The sequence below is a fragment of the Neovison vison genome, chromosome 1 (genome assembly GCF_020171115.1).
Source record: "Neovison vison isolate M4711 chromosome 1, ASM_NN_V1, whole genome shotgun sequence".
In the NCBI taxonomy this organism is placed as follows: domain Eukaryota; kingdom Metazoa; phylum Chordata; class Mammalia; order Carnivora; family Mustelidae; genus Neogale; species Neogale vison.
In genome coordinates, this window is record NC_058091.1 from 69,427,848 (window position 1) to 69,448,960 (window position 21,113).

At 37.0% G+C, this 21,113-nt stretch overlaps 1 protein-coding gene across 1 annotated transcript in view; it reads right to left on the minus strand.

The window, feature by feature from the left end:
- Window positions 1-13,578: 13,578 nt before the first annotated feature.
- Window positions 13,579-21,113, minus strand: part of ENPP3 (ectonucleotide pyrophosphatase/phosphodiesterase 3) — a 73,247-nt gene continuing 65,712 nt past the window's right edge. Inside the window, exons 24-25 of the mRNA XM_044248783.1 lie at window positions 19,743-19,899; window positions 13,579-13,845 (exon numbers count right to left, since the gene is read on the minus strand). Of these exons, the coding sequence (XP_044104718.1) occupies window positions 13,675-13,845; window positions 19,743-19,899 (328 nt within the window). The 3' untranslated portion in view covers window positions 13,579-13,674. The remainder of the gene's footprint in view (window positions 13,846-19,742; window positions 19,900-21,113) is intronic.

Here is a 21,113-nt window from a genome sequence, read left to right on the forward strand (position 1 = left end):
TGACCTGACTGCCAAGACACAGAGTTTTCAGTGCAGGGGATCCAAAAGAAGGAGGGAAGGTTGCTCTTTACTGACCTCATCAGACTGTGGAAAGAAGGAGAAAACAGAAAGTGGTGACAGTGAGATGTGCATATCAGTTTTTACATCGCTGGGCTCCTGACCAAATGTGTTAGGTTCATGATGAAATAGCTTTCAAAGGTACACGGCAGGTGGTCAGGTACTGCGGCCCCAGGGAGGAAGCTGCCCGGAGCCCACGTAAGGCAATAGGGTACAGTCACCGAGACAGGGAGGAAAGGAAGTTCCTGAAGCTCACTTTCCTGAGCCGCTCAGTTTCCCTGTGGCATGGATTCTGGTTTAGAGTCAGCTTGTGTGGGAAAGGAAATCCCACATTAGGGGGTGGGATTGGATTTCCAGGCCAACTAGATGGAGGAGATGCGGTAAGAGACTCAGAGGCTGAAGTGTCTAAGCCAAATGGAAGGACCTCGAGCTCAGCCCTGCTAGAGTCCAACACTGGGGACCAGTAGGGCAATTCCACGGCAAGGCAGAGAGGAAGGTACGTCTCAGCACAGAAGATGTCAGCCAGAGCACACTCATGGACGACGGGAAGCCAGCGTTCTCACCCCATAAGACCACAAGGCCACCAAGTCTACCTTTCTTTTGTTTAAACCTGGACATCATCTAAGAGAGGAAAAGAGAATGAAATATTTTCATCGTAGAGTGTCCCAACACCACCCCAAAAGATTGCTTTTACATTATAAGGTCACACAAAGCTTTAAACAGGATGAGGCTTGGGTTCAAGTTTTTCCCTGTCAGTCAGCAGATGGCGACTTCTCTGCACAATGAATTAGACCATAGTAAGTTATGAGTTAGATATTTTTTAGTTTGCTATATGCCTTGTCAACAACAGGCACTCTGCAGAGTGGAAGCTAAAGAAAAGAAGGAAGACTAAAGCTGAGCAGAATTTGTTCTCACTGGGATTTAACTATAGGGAGGACAAATCACATTATTGCATCTTTATGTGTAAGGTTTCTCTTAAGCATAGCTTAGTACAGCCAAAGTGGTTAACGTTTTCCTAACAAGTATAAATGGGCGCTGACAGTTTTGCTTAGCATTTAACAAGCCCCTTAATCAGACAGCCTGATTCTGTACCAGTTGCTGGTACAAAGATGAACGAGAGAAGATTTCTACTCACAACTTGCTCACAAGCATATAAGTAAATAATTGTGATATCATGAATGCTGGGGCTCAAATTACTTTTAAGAGCAATGATGCCAACAGAAGTTCTGAAGAGAACAAAGATCCATCAGCCAGCCTTTCACCCGGACTCCAGTCAGCCATGTTATTGAATCACTAATATGTCTAGTAATAGCACCATCCATAATGGTTCAAAGAATTACATTTTAAAATGTGCTGATATGTGGGACGCCTGGGTGGCTCAGTTGGTTGGACGACTGCCTTCGGCTCAGGGCGTGATCCTGGAGTCCCGGGATCGAGTCCCACATCAGGCTCCCAGCTCCATGGGGAGTCTGCTTCTCTCTCTGACCTTCTCCTCGCTCATGCTCTCTCTCACTGTCTCTCTCTCTCAAATAAAATAAATAAAAAATCTTAAAAAAAAAATGTGCTGATATGTATATTTAAAAAAAAAAAAAAGTGTTATTTTCCTGCAAGCTAATATTTAAGTCTAGACTAAGTTCTTTCACATGGGGGTCTATAGTCCCAGGGTAATTTTCAGAACAAGTAACAGAGTATAGTAACGGCAGTTTTCTCTTTTCTAAGCATGTTTCATGTGTTAGCTCACTTAATCTTTACAGCAGGTATTAAACTGTCCAGTTTTAGCAACAAAAATGAACCGCACAGAGTTTGGGCCGTATGCTACAGGGGCCCCACCTTTTAAATGGCGAGCTGTACTTCCCGTTCCCTGTCCTTTCTCCAAAGCAGTTGGCAGGCCCTTCCGTGTACTACTTGTTTTACAAATTGGCTCCATTGCACCACATTTACTAAGGATATTCTTCAGAACGCTAGCACTTTACGTCCAGGTTGCTGGCCACCTTTTGTTTTAGTTACAAAGTTTTGTTTCTGTTGTTGTTGTTGTTGTTTCCTCTTTTACTGAAAAAAAAAAATCCTTGGAGCCTTTGATCTATTAATGAGCACGTATAGACTTCCAAAGGACATGATCGTGTTTAATCCTTCCCAAACATATAGACCATCTGGTAATAGATTAAACCTTTAAATCAGGTTTCTCCAGAGATATAGAATTAATAAGATACACATACCAATACACACACACGAATACACACACACATATGCACCCACACATTATATATTATATATATATAATAAGATTTATTTTAAGAAACTGGCTCACACGGGGCACCTGGTTGGCTGAGCCAGTTAAGCGTCTGACTCTTGATTTCAGCTTAGGTCGTAATTCAGGGTCATGCGATTGAGCCCTGGATTGGCCTTGCTACCGGGTGGAGAGCCTACTTAAGATTCTCTCTCTCCCTCTCCCTCTGCCCCCAGTCCCTTTCCTCTTCCCTTTCCCCTCCCCAAGCTCTCTGTCTAAAAAAAAAAAAAAAAAAGAAAGAAAGAAAGAAAGAAAAAAGAAAAAGAAAAACTGGCTCGTGCAGTTAAGGAAGCTAGAGAATCCAAAATCTGCAGGGTGTTTCTGGAAACCCAGGGAGGAGCAAGTTTGCGGTTCAAATCCAAAGAACTAATGTAGATGAAGTCTGAAGACAGTCTTTTGGAGAATTCCCTCTTGCTTGGAGAAGTTTCTGTTTCTGTCAAGCCTTCAACTGATTGGGTGAGGCCCACTCACATTACAGAGGGCAATGCGCTTTTCTCAAAGTCCACCTACGTGATGCAAATTTTATCCAAAAACACCAAAACAGAAACATCCAGAATAGATCCAGCCATGCTAACACATACAGTGAGACATCATACCTGAGTAGGATTCCACAGATGTTACCTTAGAAAACCCTGCCTCAGCTAGATTATCAGCTAGAAGGCAAGACCTGAGTTCTGAGATTCTTGTATCCTTCAATATCATGATTAATTGATAGTAAAAGACTGTAATTATGGTAAAAATGGAATAAACAGTGAACTTGGAGCAAAAAAAAAAACAAAAAAACCCCAAAAATCATGGAGTCCAATCCTGGATTAGCATTCTAGTAAATTTGAGGTCTTGAGTAAATAATTCCAACTCCATTCTTACCAGGTTTGTTATATGTGAACTGGGAACAATCACAACTGTGTCAAAAGATTGTGGAATCAAATAGCAAGACAGGTGAAAGTGTGTGGTGCTTTTTATGAATTAGAAAGTGTTTCACGAAGCAAACAATTATAGCTCAGGACAAAAGACTATGTCAAAATATGGCAATGCCAAAGCACATCTCTGAAAATCAAAACATTCCATCTTATTTTATTTCAGTGTCACCAAAGCAGGGAAGGGGTTAAACGATGTGAAATTGTCAATGTTTAGCAGTTTTTTAAATTGAACGGGAATTTCTTAAGGCTCATCCTGATACCATAATAGGAATAGAGTATAAAATGCAGAGTTATACTTGGGGTGATTGCTAACAGACTTGTTATTGCAAACTAGAACTTGATACACCCTATTCATTATTGTCTCTGCCTATAAGGAGATTTTTACCCTGGAACAACGTGACTTAGAGTACCTATTAAACACAACAAAAAGAAAAAACTCGATCACTTTTTTTAGTTGGTTGCAACTTTAAAAATAATTTCCTTTAACTTCTTCTTTTTTTTTTTTTTTTTTTGGTAAGGTGGATCCCAGGAAATGGTGAAGAGAGGTTGTGGAGGACAAGAAAGTTTTCCTAACAGCCACACTGGATTCCTACAGCTCCTTGAGCACACCAGTCATGTGCCTTTGTAACTTCCCCCATGAATCTGCCTGGTTAACGCCTTATCTCATTCAAGTCTGATTATGTCTCAGCTTCTCAAGGAAGGGTACCCTGACGACCCTATTTTATGTTTCTAGCAACCTACCACCACAACCTATTTTCCTGATGCTTTTTCCTCTGATTTACTTTTTCTGTTTTTTCTTTTCTAGCACATATCACTTCCTCACACATATAATTTAATTGTCTTATCTGTTGTATCTATTATTTCTTGTCTTCTTTGCTAGAATATAAGTTTCTCAAGGCCAAGGGTCTTTGTCAAGTTTGTTAATTGATTATACAAAGCCCCGGGAACAGTGCCTGGAACATAGGAACTCAATAAATGTTGGTTGAATTAATAGATTTAATGAGAAGATCTTGAATAGGCAAGACATGTTGTCAAACGACTGGGAAAAGGTAGTTGGTTCCAGATTCAAAAGAACAGTCAAGAGAGGAAGGTATTTAGTATCAAAGTAATCCATTAAAATTTGATTCGGAATTTCTTTTTTTAAATTTTGAAAAAATTTGCTTAACTGCCTTAAGAGGCAGAGTTTGGAATCTGAGGGGATTCTTGATGAAATCTCTGTAGAATAAGCTTATTTTCTGAGATGAGATTCACAGAAATCTGGCAGAAACTCATGAAACTACCGCCAAGGCCAGTTGATCTGAGCCACTGTGGTCAATCCATTTCCGTTTTTTGTTTTTTGTTTCTTCCCCTTTCCAATATCCCAGAGCAACAGGATTAACTATGCCATTGGGTCTTCTTCTCTCCCCCTTAAATTCCTTATGTGGCCATAACTTATAAAAGTATTCTTGGACTTACCCAATGGATAGGGATTGTAATAAAAGCAGGCCAAAAAAATTTTTTTTTTTTTAAAGCAGGCCAAATTTAAAGATCAGGGCAACCACTAACCATGATGGGGGATGCTATTCATGTGACTAACTCCTTCTGGCAGGAAATAGAGGAGTCAAACCTGCAAATCCCAGCCCAAAGAACAACCTGACACAATCCACAGATCTGAGTCACTGAGGCTATGCCTAAACCCAAGTGAAGCAGAAGCAATTGCTTGGTTAGTTCAAAATGAGTGCTTTCTATTTCCTTAGGAGACTAACAAACCTCCTAAGCACCACATTAAATAGACAAGACACTTGTAATCATTAGGCAAATGATCTTAGTTTCGAAAAACGGGAGAACTTTTTTATATCTTTGCTCATCCCTTGGAGACATAGAACATTATTCTTTAATTGAGTATGCCTTAAAAGAGGGACTAAATGGCCTCTCCAGGTGTCTTCTAGATCCACACATCTTTAATTTATCCATGGAAAAACATAATATAATAGTGTAGGAGAATTGAAGGAACGTAGCTCTAAGTCTTGGTCCTCCTGCCTTATTAGTCATCATCCAGCTGCCTTTATACTGTGGATCTGGGAGGCACAGTTGTACGGATTCACTGTCACTGGAAGACTGAGGTTTGTTCCTGTCTGGAAGTTTGTTCAAGCGTGAGTCCACTGATTGAGGCAGTGATTGTGGTCTGCCAAGGGTGCTGTGTAAAAAGGAAGTCGTTTCTTCCAACAGTCTTGTTTGTGTTTTCAAAACTGTTTCAGTTTATGTTCTGTTTCCATTCCCATGCTCAGCCCTCCCAAAGTAAACAGATGACAAGTTGTGGTGGTGGGATAGTGGTGAGGCAGGGATGGGGATGGAGGTGGAGGAAGGAAAGAGATGTCCCCAGGGCAAGAGGATTTTCAAAGAACCCAAATGTAATTTGGAAATAAACTCAAGTGCCAAAAACCAGATGGGATTTATAGCCTCGAGATCAACCCAATCTGCAGGCACAAATACAGACTCCTAGAAATTCCATTTACTTATTCTAAAATGACCAAACACTCCAGAACATTCTTACACCAAACTCCAGCTAAACTGGTGGCTGAAGATCAATCTTGGACATAGCAGTAGGTATACTTCTTTCTTCCATTCATCCCACCCATCCACTTCTGCTGGTCCGGAAAACTCATTTCTTTCTCAGACTTTCTAGAAGAACAGACCATGAACTCCCTTAATTCCAACCATGGCACTAAAATTCTGAAAGTTTAAAAAAAAAAGGAAAGAATAGAAAAAAAAAAAAAAAGAAACAAATACATTGAGAAAATAAACTTCCAGAATTTTAACTCATTCTGAAAAATAAGCCAACATTTAGAATTTTCTTTCTTTCCAAGTCTACTCCCAAGACCTTAGATGACCTCATGTGGATTAGAAAGTTCTCTTTCTGCAAATGAAACTAATTGTAAACCTTGATTCAGTAGCACTGGAACTGACAAAAATCTCCCTTTAACATACCTGTCTACCAAAATACATACAACTAAAAATAGCAGTATTATGTGGTTCCTCTGTTTAAAGGCAAATAATTCTATTGTATTAAATTATAACTCACATAGAAAGCACTTGTCAGGGGCGCCTGGGTGGCTCAGTGGGTTAAGCCACTGCCTTCGGCTCAGGTCATGATCTCAGGGTCCTGGGATCGAGTCCCGCATCGGGCTCTCTGCTCAGCAGGGAGCCTGCTTCCTCCTCTCTCTCTCTGCCTGCCTCTCTGCCTACTTGTGATCTCTCTCTGTCAAATAAATAAATAAAATCTTTAAAAAAAAAAAAAAGCACTTGTCAAAAATTAGTTGATCATGCATTTCTATGTTAGCAGAATAAAAAGAAAAGACAATTACATAATGTGAGATGACATAGTTCTTTTGTCCAAAAGTAAAAAAATAACTATATAGTTATAGTTATACAATGAGCAAGTGTTACTTTCATGATTCAGAAAGCATAAATTATTTCCATTTTGGTGGGGGAGAACTATATCTCATTAAATGTGGATTTTGAATATACCAATTTAGAAATCAAAGTTGTATCAATGTAGTACATTTGGTTTTAGAAAATAAAACTACCAAATATATGTTTGCCCACCTCCAGGAATTTTCCCAAAGGATCTACTTCCAACAAAATTGCATGTGCATAAGATTATTCATTGCTGAATATTTATAACTACAAAATATTGGAAAAATCTAAGCGCTCTTACATAGGAGATTGGTTTAATAAACGGTGGTAGCCCACAAATTTGATGACATAGATGAAACAGACCAATTCTTTGAAAGACAAAATCTGCTAAAACCCACACAAGAAGAAATAGAAGATCTGACTAGATGATATCTATTTTAAAAATTGAATCAATAGATAATGACCCTTTAAAACATCAAGCCCCAGGCCTAGATAGCTCACTGGTAAATTCTACTTCAAGAAGGGTTATACCAATTCTATTGTAAGCAACAGAGAATCTCTATAGAAGCACTTAACATACTTCCAAACTCATTTCATGAGGATAACATTACCCTAATACCAAAACTAGATAAAGACATTATAAGAAAAGAAAGGTAAAGACCAATATCTCATATTAACATAGATTCAAATACCCCCAACAAAATATTAGCAAATTGAATCCAACAATGTATGAAAATAATTGTATTCTATGACCAAGTGGGATTTATCCCAGGTATGCAAGGCTAGTTAAACATTTGGAAAACAATTAATGTAATCCATCACACCAAAAGGCTAAAAAAGGAAATATTAATAATCATGTCAATAAATAGATATTAATAGAAAAAAGAACTGGAATAGACTAGGAAAAAAGCATTTGACAAAATCCAATTATGATGAATAACTCTCAGTAAACTAGAAACAAAGAAGAACCTCCTAAACTTGGTAAAGAATATCTACAGAAAAGCTACCACTAACATCATACATAATGGTGAGAAACTCAAAACTTCCCCACTAAGGTCAAGTACAAGGCAACGATGTCCCCTCTCCCCTTTCTTTTCCAACATCACATGGAAGTTCTACCTAATGTAATAAGGCAGGAAAAAGAAATCAAGTGTATACAAATTGGGAAGAAAGAAATAAAACTGTGTTGGTTCACAGATGCTTTGATTGGCTACGTAGAACATCCAAGAGAATTAACAAAACAACTCTTGGGAACTAATAAGTGATTACAGTAAAGTTGCAAGATACAAGATTAATTTGCAAAAGTCAATCACTTTTGGAGGGCGGGGCAGCAAAGCAAAGTTTATTGAGCAATAAACAAAGTGATAGGACAAATATTCCAAGGAGGGAAGGGACCAGAAGGAGTTGCCGCCAGAGTTTTCTACATATAGTGGTTTTTATTGGCTTGTTGGCAGACTGTTTTAAACTGATTAACTCTCCCTGAGCCTGTCATCCAATCAGATTTTTGTCACCTGGTCTATCATATGGGAATAGGTGGAGGGCTTCCTCCAGGGTGGTGTAAAATCCCTTTGAGGGTGGTTTCCACTTAGGGCAGGGGGTGGCCTCTTGTCACTGCCTGACTCCCTTCCAAGATTCCTTCATCATTTGCCATTCTGAAGAAGTAACCCTAACTGCTCTTAGGGAAGAAGGGCGACAATCAATAGTAGCTACTTCCTGCTGGTCAGAGGTCAGCATTTCTCTCATCCGGATCCAACAAGTGGTCCCCTGTACATATCTGGTTTGACTTCTACATGAGGCTCAATATGAATTACCACCATTTGGAGTTTGATGACCTATATTGGTTAGTTGTCCTTAACGATGGTGGATATCCCAGACAAGGTACCATAAATGTTGCAGGACTTTTTTCCCCATTGGTGCCTGCAGTTCTTGGTCACACCACTTCAAAGAATGAAGAGGTAGACCAGAAAGAGTGGTGGGAAGCAAAGCAAGGTTTATTGAGCAATAGCAAAGTGATACTACAAAGCTCCCAAGGAGGGAGGGGACTCAAAGGGGTTGCCCTCAATCACTTTTCTTTATGCCTGCAAAGAACAAGTAGAACTTGAAATTAGAAACACAATACCACTTACATTAGCAACCCCCAAAATGACATACTTAAGTATAAATCTAACAAAATATGTACAAATCTAAATGAGTAAAATTATAAAAGTGGGGGACAAAACAAAGAATTAAATAAAGGAGAGATATTCCATGTTCATGAATAGGAGGATTCAATACTATTAGGATGCTAGTTCTTCTACTTGTTCTATAGATTCAGTGCAATCTCAGTCAAAATCTCAGAAAATCTCTTATGGATATCAACAAACTGATTCTAAGTTTATAGAGAAGCAAAAGACTCAGAATAGCCAATATGATATTGAAAGAAAAGAACAGAGTTGGAGGTTTGTTGCTATCTAACTTCAAGACTTATTATAAAGCTGAAGTAATTAAGACAGAGTGGTATTGGTGAAAGAATGGATCAATGAAACAGAACAAAGAGTCCAGAAATAGAACCACATAAATATATTCAGCTGATCTTTGAAAAAGGAGAAAAGGCAATACAATGGGCAAAGATAGTCTTTTCAATAAATAGTCCTGGAACAAGTGGACATCCACATGCAGAAAATGAATCTACACAGACCTTATACTCTTTACAAAAGACTAACTCAAAATAGATCGTTTACCTAAAAATGTAAAACTATAAAACTCTTAGAAGATAATATAGGAGAAAATTTAGATGATCTTGAATTTGGTGATGACTTAGATACAACACCAAAGTCACAATCCATAAAAGACTAATAAGCTGGACTTCACTACTGCTCTACAAAAGACAGCACCAAGAGAATTAGAAAACAGGCCACAGACTAGGAGAAAATATTTGCAAAAGATACATCTGGTAAAGGACACTTATTCAAAACATACAAAGAACACTTAAAACTCAACAATAAGAAAACAATCTGATAAAAACATGGGTTGAAGACCTTACCAGACATTACACCAAAGAACATAGCAAATAAGCAGGTGAAGATTCTCCACATCATATATAATCTGAGAAATACAAATTGAAATAATAGTGAGATACCACTACACACCTATTGAAATGGCCAAATCCAGAACAATGACAACACCAAATGCTAGTAAGGATGGGGAGCAACAGGAACTTTCCTTTTTGTTTGTTTGTTTGGCAGTTTCTTACAAAACTAAAGGTGGGCGCCTGGGTGGCTCAGTGAGTTAAGTGTCAGTCTCAGGCTCGGGTCATGATCTCAGGGTCCTTGGATCAAGCCCTGTGTTGAGCTCCCCATTCGATGGGGAGTCTGCTTCTCCCTCTCCCTCTGCTTCCCACTTTCATGCTCTATCTCTCTCAAATAAATAAATAAATAAATACAATCTTAAAAAAAAAAAAAAAACTAAACATAGTCTTACCGTATGATCCAACAATAATGCTCTTTGGTATTTACCCAAAGGAACTGAAAACTCAGGCCCACACAAAAACCTATATACGGAGGTTATAGCAGTTTTATTCATAATTGCCCAAGCTGAAAAGCAACCATGCTATCTTTCAGTAGGTGAATGAGTAGACTCGGTATATCCAGGCAATGGACTCATGGTTTTTTGTACACATAGTTGTAAATATGAGTAGAGACACAAATAGAGAGATCCTAGACAGGAAGATGGAGATAGAGATTGTACTTTTGTTGACTAAAGGGACATCGATTCCAGAAGTAATTATAGCACCAGTGCCCGCTAAATGGAATCAGGGCTCCTTGGAGAAATGGTTGATTTTAGAGTTAGTACAGAGAAAGTATTAAGATGAGCCTAAACATTTTTTTATATCATAAAGAAAGTGTCCTAAAAATGATGAGGATATGTCAGAAGACTCGAGTGTACTTAGAAGAGCTCCCATAGCCAAAATCTGGGGCAATTTGAGTACCAAAATAAGTAACAATTATAGTGTATTTTAATTCATTGGAATAAAAAGCATTAGTGAGTTTATACAAATAACAAATAATGAACAAATAAACGCATAACGGAAAACTTTTCCTTACAGTAAAATTCTAATAAATGTAGGAAGAGTAACGGCAGTTTAAAAAATCACCTTTTTGCAACTATCACAGTTATCATAAAAATTTAATCAGCAAGATTTATTAATGTAGGTAGGGGCACTTCGGTGGTTCAGTCAGTTAAGCATCTGCCTTTGGCTCAGCTTATGATTCAGGGGTCCTGGGATCAAGCCCTGCATGGGGCTTCCTGTTCAGTGGGGAGTCTGCTTCTCCCTCTCCCTGCCCCTCCCCTTGCTTGTGCTGTCAATAAATAAATTAAATCTTGGAAGAATTATTCATGCATACTAAAGGCAGTGGGTGATTTAATGAAAACCAGGGAGTTTATAGGGTCTCAAGTATCCCACACAGATAACTTACTAATTATAAATGGGAAAATACTATCTTTACAGAAGGGAAGCCAGGTGAACACCAACCTAACCAACTGATCCAACTTGGCATAAGTAACCATGGCATACTTGAACATCATGTACTTCCTGATACGAAGCTGAGAACACACCATGACCGATATTGTGTTCCTGCCAAAAATGTAAAAACATCGATCTGATTACAAGGAAATGTCAGAAAACCCAATTTGAGGGACAGTCTACAAAAGAAATGACATGGACTCATCAGAAATGTCAACATTATTTGGCAAAGGCTGAGGAACAGTTGTACATTATAAGAAACTAAAGTGGATAGAAAACAATGCAATGAACAATTCTGTTTGGGATTGCCAAAAATATTATATAGGATATCACAGAAAATATGAGAAAACTTGAATTAGACCTATAAATTAAATAGTGTGATTTACCAACATTAAGCCCTCCAGCTACCACTGTATTAGTTTAATGTCATTGATCTTAGGAAATACACATTTAAGTTTCAGGGGGAAATGGGTGTGATGTCTAGCATGTACTCTCAAAGTTCAGGGGAAAAAATGAGGAAATTAACAATTGGTAAAGCTGGGTGAAGGTTATACAAGAGTTCTTTATACTATTCTTGCAATCTTTCTGTATCTTGGAAATTCTAAATAAGTATTTTTTAATTTTTTCAATGTTCCAAGATTCATTATTTATGCACCACAATTTTTTAAATGCAACTAACATTATCTACATTTTCAGGTTTTTAAAAAAATAAAACAAGCTCACTGTAAAAAAAAAAGTGACTATATAAAGTTGTAAAGTAGCAATTTCAAGACAAGGATAATTCCATGTTTGCCAAATAACTGGTGTCCTTCCCTCAAAATGATTTCATACTTATGTATTTCTTTTTAATAGGATAATGATTATACAAAAGGAAGGTACAGTATCAGACAACCTCTACACAAGAAAAAGTAACTTCAATTTTTCTCTGACTGAAATTTGCATTTCTATGTTGTACTCCCATTTGACCTGATAATAGAAAACAATTTAGTTACCTTCAGAGAAATTCAGAAGCAATGAGGACATTCAGAGTTAAATTCAGTTTAGGGGTGTAACCATCCTCCATTTGTCTCCTCCTGGTGGAGTCTAAATTCAGGTGATCTTATCTAATTTCCAGGCTATGACGGTGCAGAGGAACATGAATTGGTGGAATTCTTTTATATTTAAGGTATTAATGGTTCTGCCATGTTAACTGGAAACGGTTTTCCATTTGTGTGTGCAGTTTTCACTGCATGCATTTTTAAACTAAATCTTACAAGTGGAGAAAATATCTAAAAAAACAAAAACAGAAACAAAAACCCAGTGGCATTTAAACTAACATTTCATTAGTTGTAATTAATGCCCCATTTCATTTATCTCCTAAGAGAAATAGTTTACTTTTTTTAAGCTTTTTTTTTTTTTTAATGTCACAGGATTTTTCATCACTAGCAAAGCCTTTGTCCCCTGGATCAACTGGTCTTTGTATCAGAGCATCATTTGCACATTGCTAGTCTAGCTACCCCAAAATCTGATCAAAGGTATTGCCCCTCAGAAAGTATAGGATCTCCTTGATTAATAAGTTTTGAAAAATTAATGAGTAGACACAAAGTGACTTTTTAAAATTTTAGACAATGCCAAAGGTCACAAAGCTAAAAATGTATCTCCCTCTCTCTTTACCATTAATTCCTACCTCTCCCCACCCCAGCTATATATTATATAAATCAGGGGTTGACAAAGGATAGCCCATCCATGGTTTGTTTCTTGATAAAATTTATTGTAACCAAATCTAGCCCTCCATGTTTGTTTGTTTGTTTGTTTGTAAATAAAGTTTTATTTGAACACGGCCACTCTAATTTCTTTTACATATTATCTATGACTACTTCTTTGATGTAATGGCAGAGCTAAGTAGTTGCAATAGGGACTGTATAGCCTAAGGCAATTGATCATCTGGCTCCTGAAATACACTAGTGTGCTATTTCACCTACTTCTCTGTTTAACAACAGACAGACTTTCACTAAATAGGTCTACTTCTTTCTTCACAGTATTGGAATAGCATTCCATCCCATTGTTTGTTTAAATAAATTCCATAATTTGTTCAACCAGCCTTTTAGGTTGTTTTCTGTCCTTTCTACTGTGAAGATTTGTTGACAAGTTTTTATAAGTGAAATTACTGAATGAGATAATGTGCCTCTTTTAATAAATATTGTCTGTCAAATGTAACGCTTCTTGGTATAATGTTCACCAAAGTGACACTTCTCTTGGTCTCCCTTCTGTTTAGTTAATGCTGGGCATGAAAATATAGCTCAAGATTATAAATATAATAAGGTTAAGTCTCACACAGCACAATCTCTTGTGCAAAAAAAAATGTGACTTACAAAATAAAATTCTCAATTATAGAGATGAAAAAGCAAGAAGGGAATAATGAAATTATGCCACATGGCTTTTTAAGGATTTAAGGAAAACTGAAAACTTTATTTTGTGATTGTTTAACAGGGAAGAATCATTTACGTTCTGCCAGAAATCATTCATATATTAAGTCAAATAACGGTTTCAAATGTGGGTAAATATGTCTTTAGTTGCAAAATTTCAGAGACAGGCTGTAATTTTTCCTGGTAAAAGTCCAGTCCAGTAAGAAGTTCCACATCGCGGACCCGAGCAATGTGGGCTTGCCATCTTTCTTCAATCCAAACAGCTTCTGGCTTATATTGCTGTAAAAGAGAAACAAAAGACTGTTTTTCACGGGGCATTATTTTTCATTAACAAAAAGATCTTTTATGATTTAGAAGTTTGCCTTTTTCCTGGGGTTTTTATTGCCTTAAATCTTCACTTGATATACCTCCATTTTGTTGTTTCCAAAAATATAAGGAAAACAAAAGTACGAAGTACATTGGAACAAATACCACCAGAAAGTCATAAAATTTAGCTATTTTAATATTTACTTTATGGAAAAGAAATAAGATCTTATAGATGAGGCTAAATTCCCGATGTTCTTCTACTCAGCACTGAGCATTATCATGAGCTCACATGAATCCAGTGTTTTTAAACCTGGTGCACATCAGTATACAATACAAAGCACTGACTTATGAGTTTTCAAATTTATGTAAGTGATATTACAAGTGGCATTCTATAGTTACTTTCTCAATCAGTACGTTTGCAGTATATCCAAAGTGATATATCTAGAGCTAGTTCAATCATTTGTTTTTAGCTGTGGTTTGTGGTAGCAGGTTTTTTTTTTCCTACTGCCATACTGATAGTATTTTTGGCATTATAAATAATACTGTAATGAACAACTTGGCACATACCTCCTGTATTCGAGAATATGACTTTCTAAGATCTACACATGCACTTGCTGAATCATAGAGTACATGCAACTTTAATTTTACCAGGTATCAAACCTTGCACTCCTCAAGGTGTTCATAGCGATTTACACTTGGCATTGGCAGTGGAAGATAAAAAATATTTCCCCACATCCTTGCCAAATTAGTGTCAAAGGTTCCGTCTCTGTTTGATTTTATTACCCTGAGTACCATTATAGCTGAGCATCTTTTCAGACATTTCTTGGCCATCTGATTTTTAATAGGTGTTTTACTACATAAAAATCAATTCAATCATTTAGAGCCATGGATTTCTACATAGTGTTTTATTTTTTATATAACAGTTTTCTGGTATTCATATGGTCTTGTTAATTTTCATTTCCATTTTTTTAAAAGGAAGCAAATTTGAAAGTTTGTTTAATTAAAAGAGTGTCTTCTGATAACTGTCATTTGATTTATGATGTTCTATATTCTGGCTAACTGAACATAAGAAAAAAAAAACCTGTCATTTGACTTCAGTGTGGTAGTTAGCTTGTTTTTTAAATATGCAGGCTTAAAATAGGAAGCTATTATTTGAGCTAGAGGAAGTGCAAGAGGGAACTAACTATGTCTTGTCTCTAACCCCCTTAGTCCCCCTAACCTCCTAAGGGCTAATGATGCATGTTAATTTTTTAAAATAAATAAAATTTTAAAATAAATAAACACTATATTAATTTGAGCTCAGATAGCCAATGGGAATCTAATTGATTAATTTGTTTTTCCCTGTCTTTACTAGTTTCCATTTCAGCAGCATTTAATGTTTCTTATCATGTTTTTCACAAAGTTCTCTCCCACTTGATTTATATTGCTCTGCTCTCTCATATGACTTCCTTGGTGCCTTGCCGACTAAATGTTTACTCAACACCTGACTAAGTCTACTCTTTTTTGAAATCACAATTCAATGAACCTAATAAAGCACAACACATAACTCTATTTCGGCAGGGGGACTACTCGGTACAGGGTAAGGTCACCTGCACCGACCAGTGTGAACAGAAGCTACCCATAGACCATGGGATGTACGAGCGCATTCCATCAGAAGAGCAGCCTTGCATCCATGCTGTTCTTATGAGCTGTATTTAAATACCATCGACCAAATATATATATATATATATATATATATATATATATATATATATATCAAATAAATAAATAAATAAATAAATACCATCGACCCTTGGACAACTTGGGCTTGCACTGTGAGGATCCATGTAGATGCAGATTTGTTTCAGTAAATACAGCCAGGAACTGCAAAGGTCTTTCCCTTATGATTTTCTTTAAAAAAAAAACCTTCACTTTTCTAGCTTACTTCATTGTAAGAATGCAGTACATGATACAGAGAAAGTAAGTGCTTACCAGCTGTTTATGGTATTGTCAGGCTTTCAGTCGATAGTAGGCTATTGGTAGTTTGGTTTCGAGGGGGTGAAAAGTTATACATGGATTTGCAGCTGTGTGGGAGACAGCACTTCTAACCCCTGTATCGTTCAAGAGTCAACTGTGTATGTGTTACAACTCTTATATGACCCTAAAATATTACTCGCTTTGTTAGGTTTTTGAGGCAATATCAGTTTCAGTATTTTTCCACTCTAACTACTTCCTTATTTTCTCCCGTTAACCACATACAGTCTGGTTATTGCTGCTACCACACTAATGGAATCGCTTTGGCAAGGATAACTTGAGTGGATTTTTTTTTTTTTAAGATCCTTCACTTATTTGGTCACTTCAAGCTTCTAAAATTTCCTTTTTTCTAACTTCTTACTTGTTCATTGACACTTTGTTTCCTCAACTGCTGCTGGTGTTTTCTATCCTGGAACTATAGACATTTTCCTTAGTTTGATCTTTGGATCTCTTCTTTCCACTTTCTTCCCGTTGGCAACTTTATTTCACTCCCATAATTTAATACCAAATCTGTCTCCACAGTTCTGGTTTCTCTTCCAAGTTCTGTACCTGTATTTTCCAGTATCTTTTGAACAAGCCACAGTAATCATTGCCACCTGGACTCAAGACAACATACTCTTTTATCTGGCGGGAATTGAACAATATAAAGTTGAGAGTAAAAAAAGAAAAGTGAAAAGAAGGACAGAAAACATGGGAAAACAGGGAAGGAAAAAAATAAATAAGGCTATATGAATCTAGTCTCCTGGAACAAGAGTGAGGTAGAGTTGTGAATCTATCATTTCTAAACTGGTGTCCATTTCTTCAGATCTCTTACAGTGGGGGTACCTTCCGACTGAGTGGTTAGAATACTTGAAAGTGCGGTTTCCATACAGCATTTCCCTTAAAACAAGCCAACTATTTCACTGAGTGCCCAAGACATGATTACCTTTCCTAATGCTAAGGGAAATACTGACTGATTCAGACTTTTTAAGGTATAGTTTTATATGTACTGTACTTATGGGGTGATCTGACTAAAGAGGATTTTACTTGCATACAATCTCACTTCATATTGACTGTAGAATGTGTAACTCCAATATAAGATGTGACTTCTTTAAAATGGCCACCATTTGCTTACTATGTACTGAGAATTCTTGGGGTTTTATATGAAATAACTTTTCTAAAGCTCACAGCAATTTTATAAGGGAAGGTTAATTTTTGTTTTCAACTGAGGAGATTGACATTCAGTTATTTACCCGAAGTGGCAATGTCAATAACTGTACACAGGATGTCCAACTCCAAAATCCATGTGTTTAAGATCTATTCTATACTGCTTCTCATATACCCTCCCAAGTATTCAACTGGTTTCTCAGTCTGAAGACCACCAAGAGCAAATCCATCCTTCCCAAAAGTTGATCATCTCATAAATTTCCTAGTCGGTCATGCCTAAATTTTCAGTTACATTTGACCCTTTCTCATCCTGCCTTTCCCTTCCCTCTCATCTAACCGACAGCCACATCTTATCCACAATCTCCCTCATAATCATAGCATGGTTTAAGTTTGCTTTACACTCATCATATTTTGATGTCTCCTAATTACCTTTATAAATTTATTATACTGCAAATTCCTTGAAATCTTAGATAATGTCCAATTCAGTAGTGTTGATCTCTTCTTCAATGGAGACGATACCCTAGTAATTTTGAGATCATCTTTACTTTGGATGTCTGAGGCGTCACACCATTTTTACCTTACCTTGAAGCCTAAGTAGAATTTTTAGCAGATGGAAAAGAAGGGCATACTAGGAAAGAAAAGCATGAGCAACGATATTGAGGAGGGAAACTCAAGATGCATCCAATAGTTCCAAGGACTTCCACAGGCCCACAACTTGGGTTTATAAGGCCAGTTGAAGGGAAATTGTGAAGAGCCTTAAGTAAAACCTAGAAGGTTTTTGTTTGCTTGTTTTTGTTTTTCATTCAGGGTAAATAAAGTTTTGGGATGAGAAAGCATGTCATAATAAAAATCTGAAGTTTAAGCTAAGTTGGTGTACAGAGGTGAAGGGGAGGTAAAAAGAGACAATGAAGCTACTTAGGCTGGTCTGACAAAAGGCAGTTAAGAGACTAGACCAGGGGTAGTTAATAGTTTCCTCTTTGCATACCCATTTTAATCAATCCATAGTAGCTACCTAGAACCTTCTATAAAGTACTACTTAATTCTGATTCAGTGGAACTAGCACCACGGTGAATTAGTCACCACTTCTGCCTTTGGAAGCATACATGAAGGATGATGGCTTATCCTTTTCTGGAAATACTTGCCCGCTCTAGGACTCTGAGAGAGCCACTGCTTAGCCTCTAACCTTTGCCCTCCATCTTTAGCCACTGAAAGACCATTCAAACATTCAAGTTCAAATCCTACCTTCAAGACCCAGTTAGAAGGTCACCTTCCCTACTAAGAAATATTTCTCCTTTGAAATCCTACAGCAACTGTATCTGTCCCTCTTCATGCCCCTTATCTCTTCTTTCTTCTATTGTACTAGGCATCTTAAGGACTAGACTGTGAGCCACTTTTGACAGAATTCATGTCTTCTTTACCAGTGTATCTCCCACAATACATAGTATGGTGAAGGCAGTTATGTGTTGAACACCTGAGAGAATAGAGATGAATTCCAATCTGACCCAGAACCTGAGCTTTAATTTCCAGTCTCTACTAGCCTGTGAGATTTTCCATGTGAACACCCATTACTGCAAAGGACATGCCTAAACTTAACTATCTTATCTACCTGCCAAAATAATTCTCATTCCTAACTTCCCTCTCTCCATTTTTTTCCTAATTACCTACATTTAAAATCTCTGATTCATCTTCAAGTCTCCCTTTTTCTTTGGCTGTTGCATCCAGTTACCAAATCTTTTCTCCTTTGAAAGTTCTTCTCAGTCCTCTCAATTTGTTCAGATTCTGCCCATTTTCTGGGCCGAACCTTATTCTCTCCTCATTTTAGATAACCCACCTTAATAGATTATTCTAGTCAAATGTGTTTCAAACAATTATTATATTAGTTAGCCATTAACCCAACTTTAGATTTAGCAATTAAAGCAACTTTGCGACATCTCATTTTTAAAATAATTTTTATATTATCAACTCACCCATTTATGTGTTTATATTTCATTTATCCTTATTTATACTTCATTTATATATCTCATTTATATGTCAAAGTTATATATGAACTCCTTGAGGGCAGAGACAATGTATTCTTCGTTGATGCGTTCTAAAAAGTTTTTTCCCAGTACTACGCACTTAATAGGTACTCAGTATATTTGTTGAATAACTAATAAAACCCAATTACAAGAATACTATTTTTCCTATAAAAATTTACGCAAGTAACCATTTACACACAGTTTTCCTTGATCCATAAAGATGTTGAAGTAGACTAATACACAATGTTTTAAAAAAGTGTTATTTTAACTCATTGTCTGAGCATATGTAGTTGATTTCAGACCTCATGCTTCAAGCTGATAGTTTTTATATTTACATATTCATTCAGGAAACACTGAGTGCCAACACTGACGTAGCACCATGAAGCTTCTGTGTTAAGAAGTAAATTAATAAGATATCATCCCTTTCCTTATGAGTGAGTGTGAATAAAATATGTATGTGTAAAATACATAAGATACTCATATAAACATATGTTCATATAGGCACATACATATTTAAATTTACATCAATTACATAAAGATCAGTAGTCTAAGGAAAAGTGTAAAAATGAGGTAATTTAGTACAACTCTACCCATGAAACAACTAAAAAAATATGTTGCAGTCAAAGCCATTTTTATGAAAGCTTGGAGAAGGTCATTTTTCTCAGGTCCTGAGGACTCTGCAAGCATACTTACTGGGCAGCTTTCCATGTTGGTAGGTCGGTGAGGGATAATAAAGGGTAGGACATCCAGCCCCCCAGGGCAGGCATCAGGGGTGTGGCTCTGATTTTTGCAACTGGTCAGTACCACAAAGTAGTGCGTTGGGATGGGAACGCCAGTGTTTCCTACATACCTAAAAACACAATTGAAAAGATTCCATGTTATTATATTTTTGCTTCTGAAACTTATAAATGTCATTATACATTTTTAAAAAGACACGCTAAAGTAAAAATACAGTCAAAGAAAGTAAATGAACAGAAAGTACAAAATCTCATCACATATTTTGACACTTCCATGAGCCAGTACAGAACTTTCTAGAAGTCTAAATTTGGTCATTATAAAACATTATGGGAAAATATGAGAATACAAAGAAAAGGAGACCATGATATTAGGTCTCTTGTGTTTCCTAGTTTTGTTAACTTTGTATTTCATAGTGACAATTTGCAGTAGAGCAGGGACCGGAAACAAAGAACCCCCAGTTCCAACTCTAGCTGAACACTTCCACTAGATGTCTGAGTGGGTGCTAATCCTCTCACATTCTATGACTTGGTAAGTTTCCTCAACGTGAACATGGAGGTGACCTCTACAACCAACTTCACAGGGTGGACATGGGGATAAATCCAGGTAACTGATATGACAGTCCTTAAGTGCAAAGTAAAGGTAGGCTGAGTCCAGTAAAAGAAGTATGACTGCTGTAAGTAGTGATATTACTGTGAATTCAGGACTTCTACATGAACTCAGATGGTTTGTATCCTAGCTTTCCCATTTATTCGCTATGGAACATAGACCAGATACTGAACCTCTCTGTGCCTCAGTTTCTCCATCTCTATATGGGGGCTAACAAAATCTAATATAGGAATGTTTTGTGGACTAAATGAAGTGTACATGTGTAGAAAGTACTTAGCATGTAGTAAGGTGCTATCAAAGGGTTTGCTGGAATTATTAAATGGTGAAATATAGGATTAATAAGCACTGAAATAAGGACAAGACAAATGAAATGGGAAAGGCCACACACTGAGTTGTCATAAACGTTACTCCATCAAAAGGTGTAGGTAGAAACTGTTGCTTTACGCAGTCTAGGCTCAGATAGCACAGCTGTTTAGTTTGGCCCTTCATACACTTTGATAATAAAGAGAAATCATGAGTAAAACTAAACCTATCTATTACTGTGTGCTGCATTCAAAGTAATTCTTAGCAACGTATTACACCCAGGTTTAGTACAAAGATATACAGGTTAATAAGATGGGTTTCTAGGGGAAGCCTCTACCCTCCCCTGGAGATAATAGTATGAATAATCCACTATTGGACGATATTGTGAATCCTAACTACTTGATTTTCTTAAATTAA